The 14,548-nt window shown below is 35.5% G+C and overlaps 1 protein-coding gene across 13 annotated transcripts in view; it reads left to right on the forward strand.

Moving 5' to 3' along the window:
* DCDC2C (doublecortin domain containing 2C) overlaps positions 1 to 14,548 on the forward strand; it is a 229,963-nt gene that overhangs the window by 161,458 nt on the left and 53,957 nt on the right. For 10 of the 13 annotated variants that reach the window (XR_012473396.1, XR_012473404.1, XR_012473401.1 and 7 more), the window contains one exon: positions 9,122 to 9,191. The exons of the other annotated variants lie outside the window; for them this stretch is intronic. Coding sequence is in view for 1 of the 10 variants with exons in the window: in XM_074209597.1 (XP_074065698.1) it covers positions 9,122 to 9,191 (70 nt within the window). In the remaining 9 variants the exon portion in view is untranslated. The remainder of the gene's footprint in view (positions 1 to 9,121; positions 9,192 to 14,548) is intronic. 13 annotated transcript variants of the gene reach the window in all.

Genomic DNA, 14,548 nt, shown 5'->3' on the forward strand with positions numbered 1-14,548 from the left:
CCTGGATCTTTTTTTCCAGGTCAGTCATTTTACCAATGTGGTATTTTATATTTCCTTCTATTTTTGAAATTTTCTGATTTTTTAAAACTGATTCTTAGTGTCTTATGGAGTCTTTAGCCTCCACTAGTCCCAGTCTATTCTTCAAGGAGTTATTTTCTTTAGTTAGTTTTGTAACTCCTTTTCCATTTGGTCAGTTCTGTTTTTAAAAGAGCTGTTATCTTTTTCCATTTGCCCAACTGGACTTTTGAAGAAATTATTCTTTATATTTTCCCAATCTTATTTTTAAAGATTTGTTTTCTTCTGTCCTTTTTTGTTGCAAGATGTTAATTTTCTTTTTTTTTTTTTAAGTTTTTTTCAAGGCAAATGGGGTTAAGTGGCTTGCCCAAGGCCACACAGCTAGGTAATTATTAAGTGTCTGAGACTGGATTTGAACCCAGGTACTCCTGACTCCAGGGCCGGTGCTTTTTCCACTGCGCCACCTAGCCACCCCACAAGATGTTAATTTTCCCTTGCATTTCTTTTCTCAATTTTTCTATTTGATTTTTAAAATCCTTACTGAGTTCTTCCAAGAAATCTTTCTGAACTGGAGTACAATTCATATTCTCCTCCAAAGTTTCACATGTAGAACACCTGCTCTCTTTCTTTCCTGAGCTGGTGTTTTGTCCATCCTGATCTTCAAGGTAACTTTCAGTATATCCTGTTTTTCTTTGACTTTTCTTATTCATTTTGAGATTTGTTACTGAACTGTTTCCCAAAGCTTTTGTGTTGGGGGAAAAGCTTGCTTGCAGATCTTCAGTGTTGAGAACTCTAGAAAATTGCTTACTGGCTTAGGGCCTGCTGTTAGGAACTCCAGCTGGTTGCTCAGTGAACTGACCAGTAAGGAAGACCAGAGATCTCTTTCTGGACCATCAGTGCTAGGAATGTAAACCATCCACTCTGTGGGCCTTTGTGGATGGTGGGAATGCCTGGGGTTGTTCACATAGGCAGCCCAGTCATTGGGCTAGGCCCTCTGAGTAGGGAATGACAGAAACTCTCTCTGGACCAGCAGTGCTGAGGATGTCAGCTGCCCACCCCCTGAGCCATTGGGAGTGGAGGAATACCCGGGATTGTCTCTGGACTGTGCTCCAGGGAAAGTCAGGCTATCCTGGGAGGAACACCAAGGGCTAGTTGTCCAGCTCGGCTGTCCAGATCAGCCACACGAACTGAATGAGTATCCTGAGCACCTGCACTGGAACTCTCCCAGCCCATGGGTTGTGAATTGCAAAAGCCTTCCCTGAAGTTCTCTCCCACAGTCAAGAAGTTCAGGTTCATTCCCACTTTGCCCTGTACTGGATATGCTTCTGCTTCCCCTGTGGCAAATCTTGCTGGAAGATGTTCCACTCTGTTCTTTTGTGGGTTCTATCACTCCAAAATATGTTAAGAAGTTTGATTAATGTTCTTTTGAAGGAAAACGAGGAGAGCTTTATAACATTCCTGGCTTTCCTTCTTTATTTTGACTGGAACCTCAATTATAATTTATAATATATATTTTTTAAAGTTTTGAGTTCCAGATTCTATCCTTTTCTCCTTCTCTTCCTTTCTCTCCCCCCCCTTAGTTGATAGACATTCAGATATAGATTATATAGGTGCAATCATGTAAAACATTTCCATATCAGTCAGTCATTTTGTAGAAGAAGACTTGAATAAAAGAATGAAAGAAAGTAGAAAAATAGTATGCTTCAGTCTGTATTCAGACAATATCAGTTCTTTCTCTTTCTCTGGAGGCAAATAATATGCTTTATCTTACTTCTTTGGGACTGTCTTGGATCATTATATGACTGAGAATAGCTAAGTCATTCAGTTTTTCCTCATACAATGGGGCCTCTACTTGTGTGCACATTCTCTTGGTTCTGTTTACTTCACTTTGTATCAGCTCATGTTAAGTCTTTGCAGGTTTTTCTGAAATTATTTTGCTTGTTATTTCTTATAACACCACAATATTTCATCAAAATCATATACCTCAACTTGTTTAGTCAATCCCTAATTGATGGGTACCCCTTTGATTTCTATTTCTTAACCAGCACAAAATGAACTGCTTTAAATATTTTTTCACAAATAGATTTATTTCCCTTTTTTTGGGGATGTCTTTGAGATACAGACCTTGCAGTGCTATTGTTGGATCAAAGAGTATGTATAGTTTTTATAGCTCTTTGGAGATAGCTGGCAAAATTTAATAGAGTGTTTTGTAATTGCCCATTACAATCTCTAGTAGAATGTACACTCTTTGAGAGCCAAGGCTATTTTTTGTTTTTTGTTTGTATTCTCAGAGATAATACAATCATTCCCCAGTTGGTATTTAATAATTGCTTCTTGACTTGAGGGCTTTCCATCTCTCTTGAAGTGACATTTCTTTTAGAACCTCAGGTCATTGGATTCTATCCATCATTCTCTGAACTCAGTGCAATCTGTTTGCTTGAAATTTTGGGTAATCTATATTATGTTTGAGGCATTCCTTTTTGATCATAAATTTTAAGTTGGCAAGTTCTATTTCCAGTGTACCAACAAGTTCTTCCTTTACTAGATTATCAGACCCAAGCTAGCTTTCCTCTGATTGCTTCCTTACCTTATGAAAGGCAAAATAATCAGAAAAATCAGGCCAGGAATTTGTTATCTGGGATTGTTGAAGAAGATAAACAGGTCACATAGTATTTTATAACATTATTCTTCATTTTAGACAATGAGTATGGGAGGGAGAGGGCAGTTTTTAAGATTAGCTTGTTTTGATGTCTTAAAAGGAACAGTAAGGGCAGAAAGCAGAAAGAGCATAGCTAAAGGACCCAGTTTTGAATCCTAACTGTGCTAATTATTGCCTATGTAATAGGTAATATTATAACATTATTATTATTACCTATGTAACCTAGAGCAGATAAGGTCTATGAAAGGGTAGAAAGTCTAAGATTCTAAGATATATAGCATTTTTTCAAGTGTAGCTTTGTGGTTCCAATCAGTAAAGTAATATTATAGACTTTTACTACACTTGATCTTAGCCCAAAGGCCAAGAAGCAATGTATTATAGACTTTTAATATCCAAATAATACATTTATGAAGTCAGTGGTAGAGCTTTTGAGATAGAATTCAACATTCCATTCACCAAATATTTATTAAGTGCTTCCTATATGCAAGACACTATGAGAAAGGAGCTCAAGAAGGCAGAATCTCCCCCAAATCTAATATGCCAGTGTAACAGCTGACATTACATTATAAATATGTATAATATACATCAAAGCCCAGAGAATTGTAGTACTTAGTAAGGAGCACACTTAAGTTGGAGTACACTTATATTCTTCCAACACAGAATAAATCAGAAAGATTTAACACCCATTTTAGAAGTGTACAAGAACAAGAGCCAAAGCTAAGGCTTTTCTAAACAAAAAAAAGAGCAGATTGTATTTCTCTAGCCGGGCTCAACTGCATTTTGTAATCTCATGTTTAATCTAAGATGGCAAATAGCTCTATTTTGAAGCTTTAAATCTATAGCCATTAGTTTTGCCTCAATCCCTCTCTTCAGTTCCAGGGCCTTACAATTTTTCTCTTGATATATTCAAGCCATTTCTAGAAATACTTGTGGCCTTACAAAGAAGAATGGGTCAACTCCCTTTGTTGTTTGTTCCCTAAGCCTTGTAGGGGCAAAGAAGGTCACAAACTCTGCCTTTACACAGTCATCAGTAGCTGGAGGAATTATTTGTCCTGACATTCCAGGATGCCTATTAATCATAAATTCTGAACATCTACCTCTGATTTTGAAAATTACTCAATAATTTATGGTTATAGCATAAAATTGTTTCCCCTCCCCTTTATTAACATCAATTTATTTGCATACATATATAGTGAAAGACTGAAATAGTTAGCATCTATTATTTTTATGACAGTGATATGAAAGAAGTGAAGACCAAAATATTTCATATATATCCTTTATTATGATAGTAATTATGTATTTATTACATAATATTTTAGTCTTTCCCATCTCCTCAAACTTTAGTCACTTATCTTTCTCTCAGTAGACCTTTTACTACTGAGACTTAAATTCTATGGACCTTTGCTTTTGTCACAATTTTTGGAATATTTTCCCTAATACTTGAGAGTTCCCAGTATTAAAAGCCAATCTCATCTAATTCTTGACCCAGGATAAAGGATTGATGAATAATACATTTATTAAATTATTAATAACTTTGGGGATACAAATGGAAAGGTAGATAGCCCCTGGTGTCAAGGAGCCTACATTGTAAATGGAGACTCTCTCTCTCTCTCTCTCTCTCTCTCTCTCTCTCTCTCTCTCTCTCTCTGTCACCTACCACCTATCTATCATCTCTTTATCACCTATCTATCATCTCTCTATCATCTATCTTATCTATCCATCCATCCAACCATCCAATGTATCTGCATACACACACATAAAACGTTTCAGCCACAAGCCACATATAAAGGTCCTATAGTTCTTAGGGTGAAATGGCAAAGCAGATGGTAATATCTTTTTTTTTTTTAAATTATCAGTTAAATTCCACTGTTGGGCATAAAAAAGTCAAAGAGAAAGATCCCATTTGTAATAAAATATTTATAGTAGCAATTTTTTTGTAGTAATCAAGAACCAGAAACAAAATGATATCCTTTGTTTGGGAAATGGCTAAATAGTGGAATAGGAATGAGGTAGGATATTACTACTATAAGTAAGGATGGTGGAAAAAGCATAGAGAAGCATGGCAAGACATGTGAATTGATGTAAATTGAACCAGGAAAACAATGTCCATGATTACACTAATATCAATGGATGGAGCAAAAATCTCTGAAACTGAATTCTATAAATAATTATAATCATCAAATTTGACCTTGAAGAAGAGATAAGAAAATACATCTCCTTTCTTTACATGAGTGGGGAGACATTAGGATTCAGAGCAATGCAAATATTTTAATACAAATACTGTGATACTTGTACTTAATTGCTTAAAGTAATTACTTTTTTTAACTGCTTTTTATTTGTTATAACAAAGGGCTAGTTCTTATAGATGGGAAGAAGAGAGGGATATATTTGGAAGTGAAGATGATATAAAAATATAAATACATTTAAAAAAGTATGTCAATTTAAAAAATAAATGAAAACCCTAAAAAGTCCATTCCTGCAAATAAATTCATTCTGTTAATGCCTCCCCACTCAAACCTCCTAAATAAATCAGTATAGTACCTGATTATTTGAAATGCCTGAGAATCCTATAAATTTAAGGCCTATAATAAGTGGAGGAAGAATATACCATGATGGTGAGAGTACAAATTGTTCTTAGAGAAACTACTACTTACATCAACCGACTGATCTTGATGGCTCATCTAACCAATAATGCTAAGACTTCAAAGGTACTAAAGCCCTTTTGTCCTTTTTGTTTGGTGGAAGAGTGATACAAATCTTATTTTCCTAGAAAATCTAATGAAAATAAAATGGAGCAATTGTAAATGAAGAAGAGTAAAATTAGAATAGAATGAGTCCTTTTGTTGCTTTATGATGGGAATATTTTTCCACAGACATCTCCTTTGATTTTGATTATACTTGGTCTTAAATTTCATCTGTTTCTGAGTTGCTGTATTATTTTACACTTTTAAAAGAGAACTTTCTGAAGAACAGTTTATTTTTAAGCCCTTCATCTGGGGTTCCTTACTTTTCTCTTTCTACTCTCAAGCTGTAATCATTATTATTTGATTAATTCTTATGGAGTATCATAGGCTCATTATAGGCAGATTATGTTATCAGTTGCTATTTCTGGTTTTTTTCCTCTTCAAGCAATGGCATTTAGTTTTAGTTTTATTTTAAAATACTATTATTTGAAAGAAAGTGTGGAACTCAGAGTCACAAGAACTAGATTCAAACCTTGGCCCTGCCTTTCACTAGCTGAGTGACACTGTGCAAGTCACTCAACATTGCTTTGCTCACCAGCCTAGTCTTTTATTTTTAAGGTTTTTGCAAGGCAAATGGGGTTAAGTGGCTTGCCCAAGGCCACACAGCTAGGTAATTATCAAGCGTCTGAAACCGGATTTGAACCCAGGTACTCCTGACTCCAGGGCCCTTGCTTTATCCACTATGCCACCTAGCCGCCCCTCAGCATAGTCTTTAAAGCTAGGACCTTCTGTGGTACTAGTTTATCTTCCCCTAATATTAATAAACTTCCACTAAAATTGAACTTCAATGTGTTTTGGTGACAGATGATCATAAATGTGGAATCAAAAAGAACCACAGTGATTATCTAGTCCAACTCCCTCAAGTTATACTTTAGGAAGCTGTGATACAGGCAGATACGGACAACCCCGGATTGAAGCTATGCAAGAGGAATAGAAGTCTTGGTAGATGGAAAAACCTTAAGTGTCTCAGTTCAGTGATGATGTATTTGGTCTGAAAAACAAGACTAGCTAAGTTTAAGGAGTCTCATCATCACCAGATTGGCTTCAGGTCAGTATGTGTCATAAAGGTTAATTAACTTGCTCATAGTCACCCAGTTAATGAATTCTTTAAGTGGGACTTAGAACTGTATGTCTTCTGACTTTAGGTCCTAGACTTATTCCATTTAATGCCCTGCCTCCCCTAATCAAAGGAAGGAGAGCTAGGCTTCCTAGAGATTGAGGTCAAATCCATTTTTTTTTTGGCTGAGGAAACTGAATCCCAGGAGTGTACCATTATGTAACATGTCTAAGAGATTTTCCCTTCTCACAAAAGTTATGCATTAGACTGTCTACCAAGTAAAGTTCTACAGCATCGTTATACTAAGCTTTGAAATCTGGACAGTCTACCAGCATCATGCCAGGAAACATAATTGCTTCCATTTGGATTGTCTTAGGAAGATTCTGAAGATCACCCTGCAGGAGAAGATACCAGACCCTGACATTCTTTCTTGAATTAAATTACCAAACATTCAAATTCTACTGCAGAGTGCACAACTTCAATGAGTGGTTCTGCTGTTCAAATGCCAAACATGAACTTTCCAAAAAAGACTATTTTTATGGAGAACTCACAAGGGGCAAAAACTCACTTGGATGTCAGAAGGACACACTCAAGGTTTCTCTCTAGAACTTTAGAATTGATTGCATGACATGGGAGACACTTTTCATACTTGCACCCAGCATAGGGTGCCCTCATGAAAGAAGATGCTATGCTCTATGAACAAAGCAGAGCTGAAGTAACTCAAAAGAAAAGTGAGATGTGCAAATTTAGAAATCCACCCCAAATGTTCATGTCTATTTCTATCTGACCTGTTATAAAGCATTCAGAGCTTGTATTGGTTTGATCAACCACAGTTGGATAACTGTAACTTGAGCTTACATAGTGATGTCGTTTTGGTCCTCTTTGAAAGAGAAGGAAACCAACCAAACAAAATACATGTATACTATTGTTTTGTCCTGCATGAATTACCAGATATCCAGAATTTAAAGGTTATGACTACTGTTCTTTTATTTTTAAATATAAAATTAGTTGCTTCCTAGAAAATATTTGATTTATTCTGCAAGTAGCAGTAGCACTATCTTGTCTGGATCCACCAGTCATCCCACAAGAGGAGGCGAGTTCCACTTCCCTAATTAGGGAGTTGCACCAGAAAAGTCTATCATCATCATTCTCTTGCCATCAGAAACACCTGACAGAGCTATGAAGGTTGGGGAAAAATCAATGAGGAGAGAATTGATCGACTGGTGTGAGGGGAATACAATCAGCCAAGTATTTCACAAAGATGGAAGACTCAGCAAATGCTATTTAAAGGAGGAGGAGAACAAAGCTACTTGCTTTGGTTCCTATGCAGATACTAAGTGAAAAAACTAAGTTATAACTTGCTGAGCAGAAACTCCTAAAATAACACGTTCATTAATGATATAAAATGAAAAATTCATAAACTTTTAGAAATGTGGGGAATCTTAGAAGCCATTTGATTTCATTAGCTCATTTTATAGATAAGGGATCTGAGGCTAGAGTTGGGAAGTAGTTTTCCTTCTTAATAGTTATGTATATTTGGGTAAGTCTTGAACTTGGGATATTTGATTCCCAGGTTGGTTCTCTCTCTCTCTCTCTCTCTCTCTCTCTCTCTCTCTTCCCCTATAGTTTCTTTTTAAAAAAAATTATTTAAAAATTAACAATCTTATTTTCTCTCCCTTCCCTCCCTCATCCCATTGGAGGAAAAAAAAGAAAAAATAAATTCCATGTAATTCATATGTTTAGTGAGGCAAAATAAATCCCCTATCAGCCTTGTTAAAAATGTCTCATTCTGTACCCTGAATCTATCACCTTTCTGTCAGAAGGCAGATAGTATGCTTCATCATCCATCATCTGGAATCATGAATAGTCATTTCACTGATAATTCTTACTGGTTTTCCATATCATTATATCCTTTGAATCATTGAGAGCCTCTAATACTATTCTGCTTATACCATATTCTGCTGCACTGTATTGTATCTGTTTTAGTCACTGTGTACCGGTTTTGCCCTTCCTTGCTGTTTTCTCAGCCCATTCTAATTTCAGTTTGCTTCCTTCTAAGTCACATCAGTCAATCTGCATATAAATAATTTCTTTTTAGGCCTCCTTAGATAAGTTAAACCTGTCATTTCTGAAGTTTGGACCATGATTCAAGGAAATCTAAATTCTCTTCTTAAGACATCATCATCTTAGTCATTTGTTTACTTTCCAAATCCTACCTTCACTAAGGCCTTGATGTGATACTCCCTCCTAAGTTTTCCTCAGATGTTCTTAACAGACTGTATTTCATTAATAGAATTAGATGCAGAATGGACTCTGAATTCTATCCAAGGTCCTCAGTTCAAATCCTGTCCCTGTCACTGTCTATATAGCTTTGGCCAAGTGACATGATTTCCCTGGTTTTTAGTTTCTATAAAATGAAAAGGGGGTGGGATCAGATGATCTTAAGGGTTTCTTCTAGTTCTACATTCTATAATCCTAAAGTTAGTTAAAGTAACAACTGCAGTTAAAAAACCCCTCAGGGTATTATTTCTTTATACTAAAATCACCTAAAAGGTCATATTGTGGCATGAATTCTATTGATTTTTTTGGACATTGATATTTTCAATATATGCATGTATTTAACTTATGACATTTTTCCCCCTCTAGAGACCAGCTGAAGAGATTAAAGATGATGAAGATATTTTTGACCTAATCAGTAACCCTGATAGTAAAGAAGGTTTGTTACTTTTTCTTAATATCCCGGAGCATACATATGTGAATGCCTTTTCCCACGTGGGGGGACAATACAGGTGCATAAGAATAAGAGTCAAATTCCAGATTTAAGAATTAAAGTTATCATAGAATTGGAAACAAATTATCTTATTTCCACATATATTATTGCCTTTGGTAATTAGATTCCTGGGGCATAACTCCTTTAGTGTGTAAAATATGAAAGTAATCCATAGGGACTTAGGGCATCTGTCTTAATTCCTATGGTAATAATTCACATTTACATAGTCCTTTTAAGTTAATAAAATACTCTACTTACATTATCTCATTTGATTTTCACAATGACCCTGTGCAGGTTATATTATTCCCCATTTTACAGATGGGGAAACAGTCACAGAGAGGTTAAGTGACTTGTCTAAATTTATGTCATTAATAAGTATCTGAGGCAAGATGCAAACTCAATCCTGATTCACTCTTCACTGTACCATGTTCCTCTCTGTATAATTTTAGATTTTATTTCTTAAAATCATTGTCATGATCCAAGAAACTATTGTTATCATCATTTTCACTCACATCATACAGTCAGAACTTCTAGATGAATCTCCCCAATTTTTTTGCCTTTTATATCCAATCACTTGCTAAGTTCTACCAATTTTATTTCCCTAAGATCTCTAGAATTTGTTTCTTTACATTTCCACTGTCATCCTAGTACAGGTCCTCATTACTTCTCACCTGGACTCATTATCTCTGAATCAGTTTCTCTGTCTAGAGTTCCTCCCCACTTCCAATCTGTTTTTTACTCTCCTTCCAGATTAATCCAGCAGATGCAAAGACCAGATTGTGCCAACCCTACTGCTCAAAACTCTTTAGTGGCTCCCTACTGAATAAAACGTCAGATTCCTTAAAATGGCAGTCATGACCTTCCATAAACTAGTGTCAGCCAGTCTTTCCTGTTTTTCATGGCTGTGTCTTTGTTCAAAGCATTACTTATACATGAAATTCCTTCCCCTTTCATCTTTGTAGAAATCCTATGATACAGATTCAATTTAACCCATTTACAGTTATCTTCCCTGAGCTATTCTAATCACCAGTGAACCATCCTTGTCTTAGAACTCTTGGATTCATTGATGTTCCTTTCTTAGGAATTTATCTTTTATTTAATGTATTTGTATGTGTCCCCCTTTTCTACTAGACTGTAATATTGTGGTCAAGGACTATATCACTTTTTCCCCCCTTTCCCTCCTCTGCACCGTTTAGTCAAGATAGGTGAAATATCCTAGCAATCTTAGAGATCTAACACAGCTATGATATGGTGAACTAAACTATCAGCTTTGGTGTCAAAAAACTTGGGTCTGTAACTAATTCTGCTACTAACTGTCTTTGTGAGCTTGGACAAATGACTTTTCAACTCTGAGCTCAAGTTTTCTTCTTTTTAAAATGAAGGGGTTTAAGAAGATGATCTGAAATGTCCCTTCCAGTTCTAAATCCTAAATAGAGGTTGGTCTTTTGGTTACAGAAGACTGTGTAAATGGATCTGACATCCTGTGAGTCTGAATTGGGTATGTATGCTCTGTAGGTGGCAGCAGAAGCAAGTGTAAAGATTTTTAATTCACCATATACATTATAGTTTTGTTTGATGTGTCTGTATCTTTTAAAGCTGGGCTACCTATCCAGGTATTTTAGTCTCATCAGTGTGGCACTGACAGAATTCCTGTGAGAGTCTATGAAATGATGAGAGCAAATTGTTTCCTTTAGAGAAGATCTGCTCTTGGCAAAACAGCTTTATTAAAATAGAGAGAGTTAATATGGAGAAAAAATAAAATATTTTCTTCTTTTTGGGTTGTAATTTTTTTTCTGATTTTAATTCTAAGATTTTCAAGGTTGACTTTTTACTTTTGAAAATAAGAATGAATCAAATCAACTAATGTAAAAATTGCCTTTTGTGATAGGGGAGCAGTGATATCTCTGGCATGCTAATATAATGAAATACCTAGTATTCTATTAGAAAGAGATCATCCATGCCATTGTTCCTGACTAGACTCTATGAAGATAAGCTTTATGAGGATTTTCCCCACTAATTATCTATAGGGAATCTACCTTGCACTGGAAGTCTTTCTCTCTTAACTTTAGAATTTCAGGACTTCCAGCATAGCACATGGCTGGTCCATCTACTGTTTCTCATTGAGATTACATAACTGCTCTATCTCCCTTGCTGGTTATATACATCCTTAACAAAGGCTTTTAATTCTCTTCTTTAGTTCAAATCATTGTTGCATAATACAACCAAGTTATCTCTGCCATGCATCTTTTGCATTTTCCTTTGAGTTATTTGTAATTTTAGTTCCTTTCCATGTTTTATTGCCTTAATCATCCATATATGTATGTGTGTATGTATGTATATATATATATGTATGTGTGTGTGTGTATGTGTGTATGTACATACACACACATATATAGTGGTAACAAGCAGCTTGTGATCATTGAAAGCACTGGACAGGTTCCCAAAGTGACCTATCTCATTTTTTTCCCCCTCCTAATCTGTCCTGGGCTGAGTTTACTGTTTATCTGCTGTGCTTGTCCAGGTTATGTTGACAGACTAACTCAATAAGTTGTCCATGCAGCTGTATTAAAGATAGTGAGAAAGGATGTGCCAGGAACTATGCTAAACACTAGAAATACAAATATAAGCAAGCAAGTCAAGAGCTGTCCTCAAAAATTTTACATTCAAATGGGGAAAATACAATATATATATAAAGGTGAGATGTAAAGAAGGGAGGGGTAAACAGATGATATCATGGTGTAGGGATGGTCAGGAAGAGGCACAAAGGCCTGGGTCTTGGTAAGAAAAACAAAGGCTCAGTTATTAGAGTCTGGAGTTTCAGAAGTATCTGATGTACAGACTTCAAGGTTTTGGTGGAGTATAGATATGTTATGGTGATGGCTAGGAAGTCAAAACCTGAGCAGTTTGGATTTTGTTTCCAGGGTAGTTCTAAGTATTTGATTTCTGTATTTCTAGTACTGGGTTTTAGGTCAACTAGGTAGTACAATGGATAGCGCACTGGACCTAAAGTCAGGAAGACCTGAGTTCAAACTAGCCCAGTCACCTTGTTTAACTTTGGTTTCCTTATTTAAAAAATGAGCTAGAGAAAGAAATGTCAAACTACACCAATGTATTTGCTAAGAATACCCCAAATGAGCTCAAGAAGAGGAAATGACTGATTGTAATGCCTGAAAAGTTTTTTGCCTGACTATCCATCTAAGGAAGATCAAGTAGATGATGAACATATATTACCTGATGGCATGGAATAAGCTGGAAAGCCTATAGAACTCAGCCATCAGTATATATATATATATATATATATATATATATATATATATATATATATGTATATATATATATTATATATCTGGTATAGACAGTACAAAGAGATGATGTGCCAATTCCAGAATAAACAGCAGTAGGAGGCAATCCAGTGAGCATTTTGCTTTAAGGAAACTAAATTCAGAAACAAAGGTTCATTTTTTCAAATGAATATTTTTACAGTAGTATATAATATCAAGCCTTGAAACAAAACCATTTCTGAAGACTTGAAAATGAATTGCATAAAAGGTGAAGAAAAGATATATAGGTGTGAGGAGAAACATATAACCAATGGGAAACTTCTAAAGAAGAGTAAGAGATGACATCAGATAAATGTATGATCAGAAGACAAGAACTGTATTTCTGGTTAGAGACATGTGGATAAATTGAGTGCCCTACTCATGCACTGTCACAGTGTCAGGATTAAGGGAGAATATACTCCACTGCAATTGGTGAGCCACCTATCATGAACTATGGAAAGATACAGGCATAGGGGGATAAAATTTCTTGTGTCCAGTATTGGAGTAAGCATCTGTATTTGAGGAAATGTGTGGTACTTGCTAAGTTTCTGCAATTACAAAGATAAGAAAGGATTTGATATTATCCTTCAAGAAATTTGTATTTCGCTGTGTACTCGTATGTTTATTGAATCAATTTATGTGATTTTTAAGTGTTAATATGTTTCTAATGAGTCAGTCAGATGTTTCAGTTCAGTCATTCTTTGATTTTATTTCATGTTCTATAGAACAGAGGAGTTACTAAAATGGGAGTCCAGATTGTGATCAGAAAAATTAGGACTTAATAGCAAGTGGATTTTTGAATTGCTTGACCACTCTGTATGTTTGTAACAGATACAATTGAAGTGCAATGATTTTTTTGAAATTTTTGAAGAAGCAAATATAGTTCTTAGTTTTCATATGTTATCTTTTCACCTTGAGAATTCCTTCATTATTTAATTATCCTGTGTTCTTATCTTCTGATGGTGCTCTGGTCTTGAGGAATGCTTTTTTATCCTCTGTTATCAGCATTCATTAATTGATTTGAACAACCAAACTGTGAGGTAATAAAAATGAAAACATTTGTTTTTTTCTTTTACTAATTTCTCATTGAATTTAAAACACAGTTTTAATTTAATTCATTTGCTTGAAAACAAATTGGAGGAAGGAAAGGAGATGAGATTTGTTAACTTTTCATTCTTTGTGTTCACATTTACTTGACTGCAGAATGTAAGAAGAGGTAGCTATTTGTGAAATTGAAATGGGTAAGTAGAACCTTTTTATTTGAAAAAAGAGAAAAAAGAGACAGACACATAGAGATGGATGATAGCAACAGACAGTTTGGATGAATGACTCTTGGAAGAAGCGGAGAAGCATATCACTAACTTACTCCTCATATAGGTATAGATCCTTGAATAGTCAGACTCGAACTATTAGGCAAATATTATGCAATAGAATTGAACCCTTGATCACAATAGGATTATAAATTAGAGTTGCAAAGGAGCCTCTTGGTCATCTAGCTCAATTCTTCATTTTACAATTGAGGAAACTGAGGCCTAGAGAGACTATGATTTCCCCCCAGGTGGGGAGTGACATGGTAACATCTACATTTAAAGATAGTCACTTTGGCAGCAATGTGTGGAATATTGATCAGAGAAGGAAGAGACTTTTGATAGAACATTAGTAGGCCATTGTCAAAGGGAGATTGATGTGTAACAGACATGGAAATAGAAATGACAAGATTTGACAACTGACTAGATTTGTGGGATGAATAAAAATAAGCTTAGAGAACTGGAAGACTTGAATGAAATAGGGAAGACAGGTGGAGGGGTGAATTTGGGGAGGTAAAGGTCTTGGTTTTATATTTTACACTAACACCCTGTAATTCTGTTTTCTCATGAATATTAATGGCTCAAATATAGTCCTCACTTTCTTGGCTCCAGGTTTTTGTTCAAACTAATCTCGTTTTCCAAGACACTGGAATAAGAGAACCTAGGTCCAAATCAT

This window comes from Macrotis lagotis, chromosome 1, assembly GCF_037893015.1.
Source record: "Macrotis lagotis isolate mMagLag1 chromosome 1, bilby.v1.9.chrom.fasta, whole genome shotgun sequence".
NCBI classification, from domain to species: Eukaryota; Metazoa; Chordata; class Mammalia; order Peramelemorphia; family Peramelidae; genus Macrotis; species Macrotis lagotis.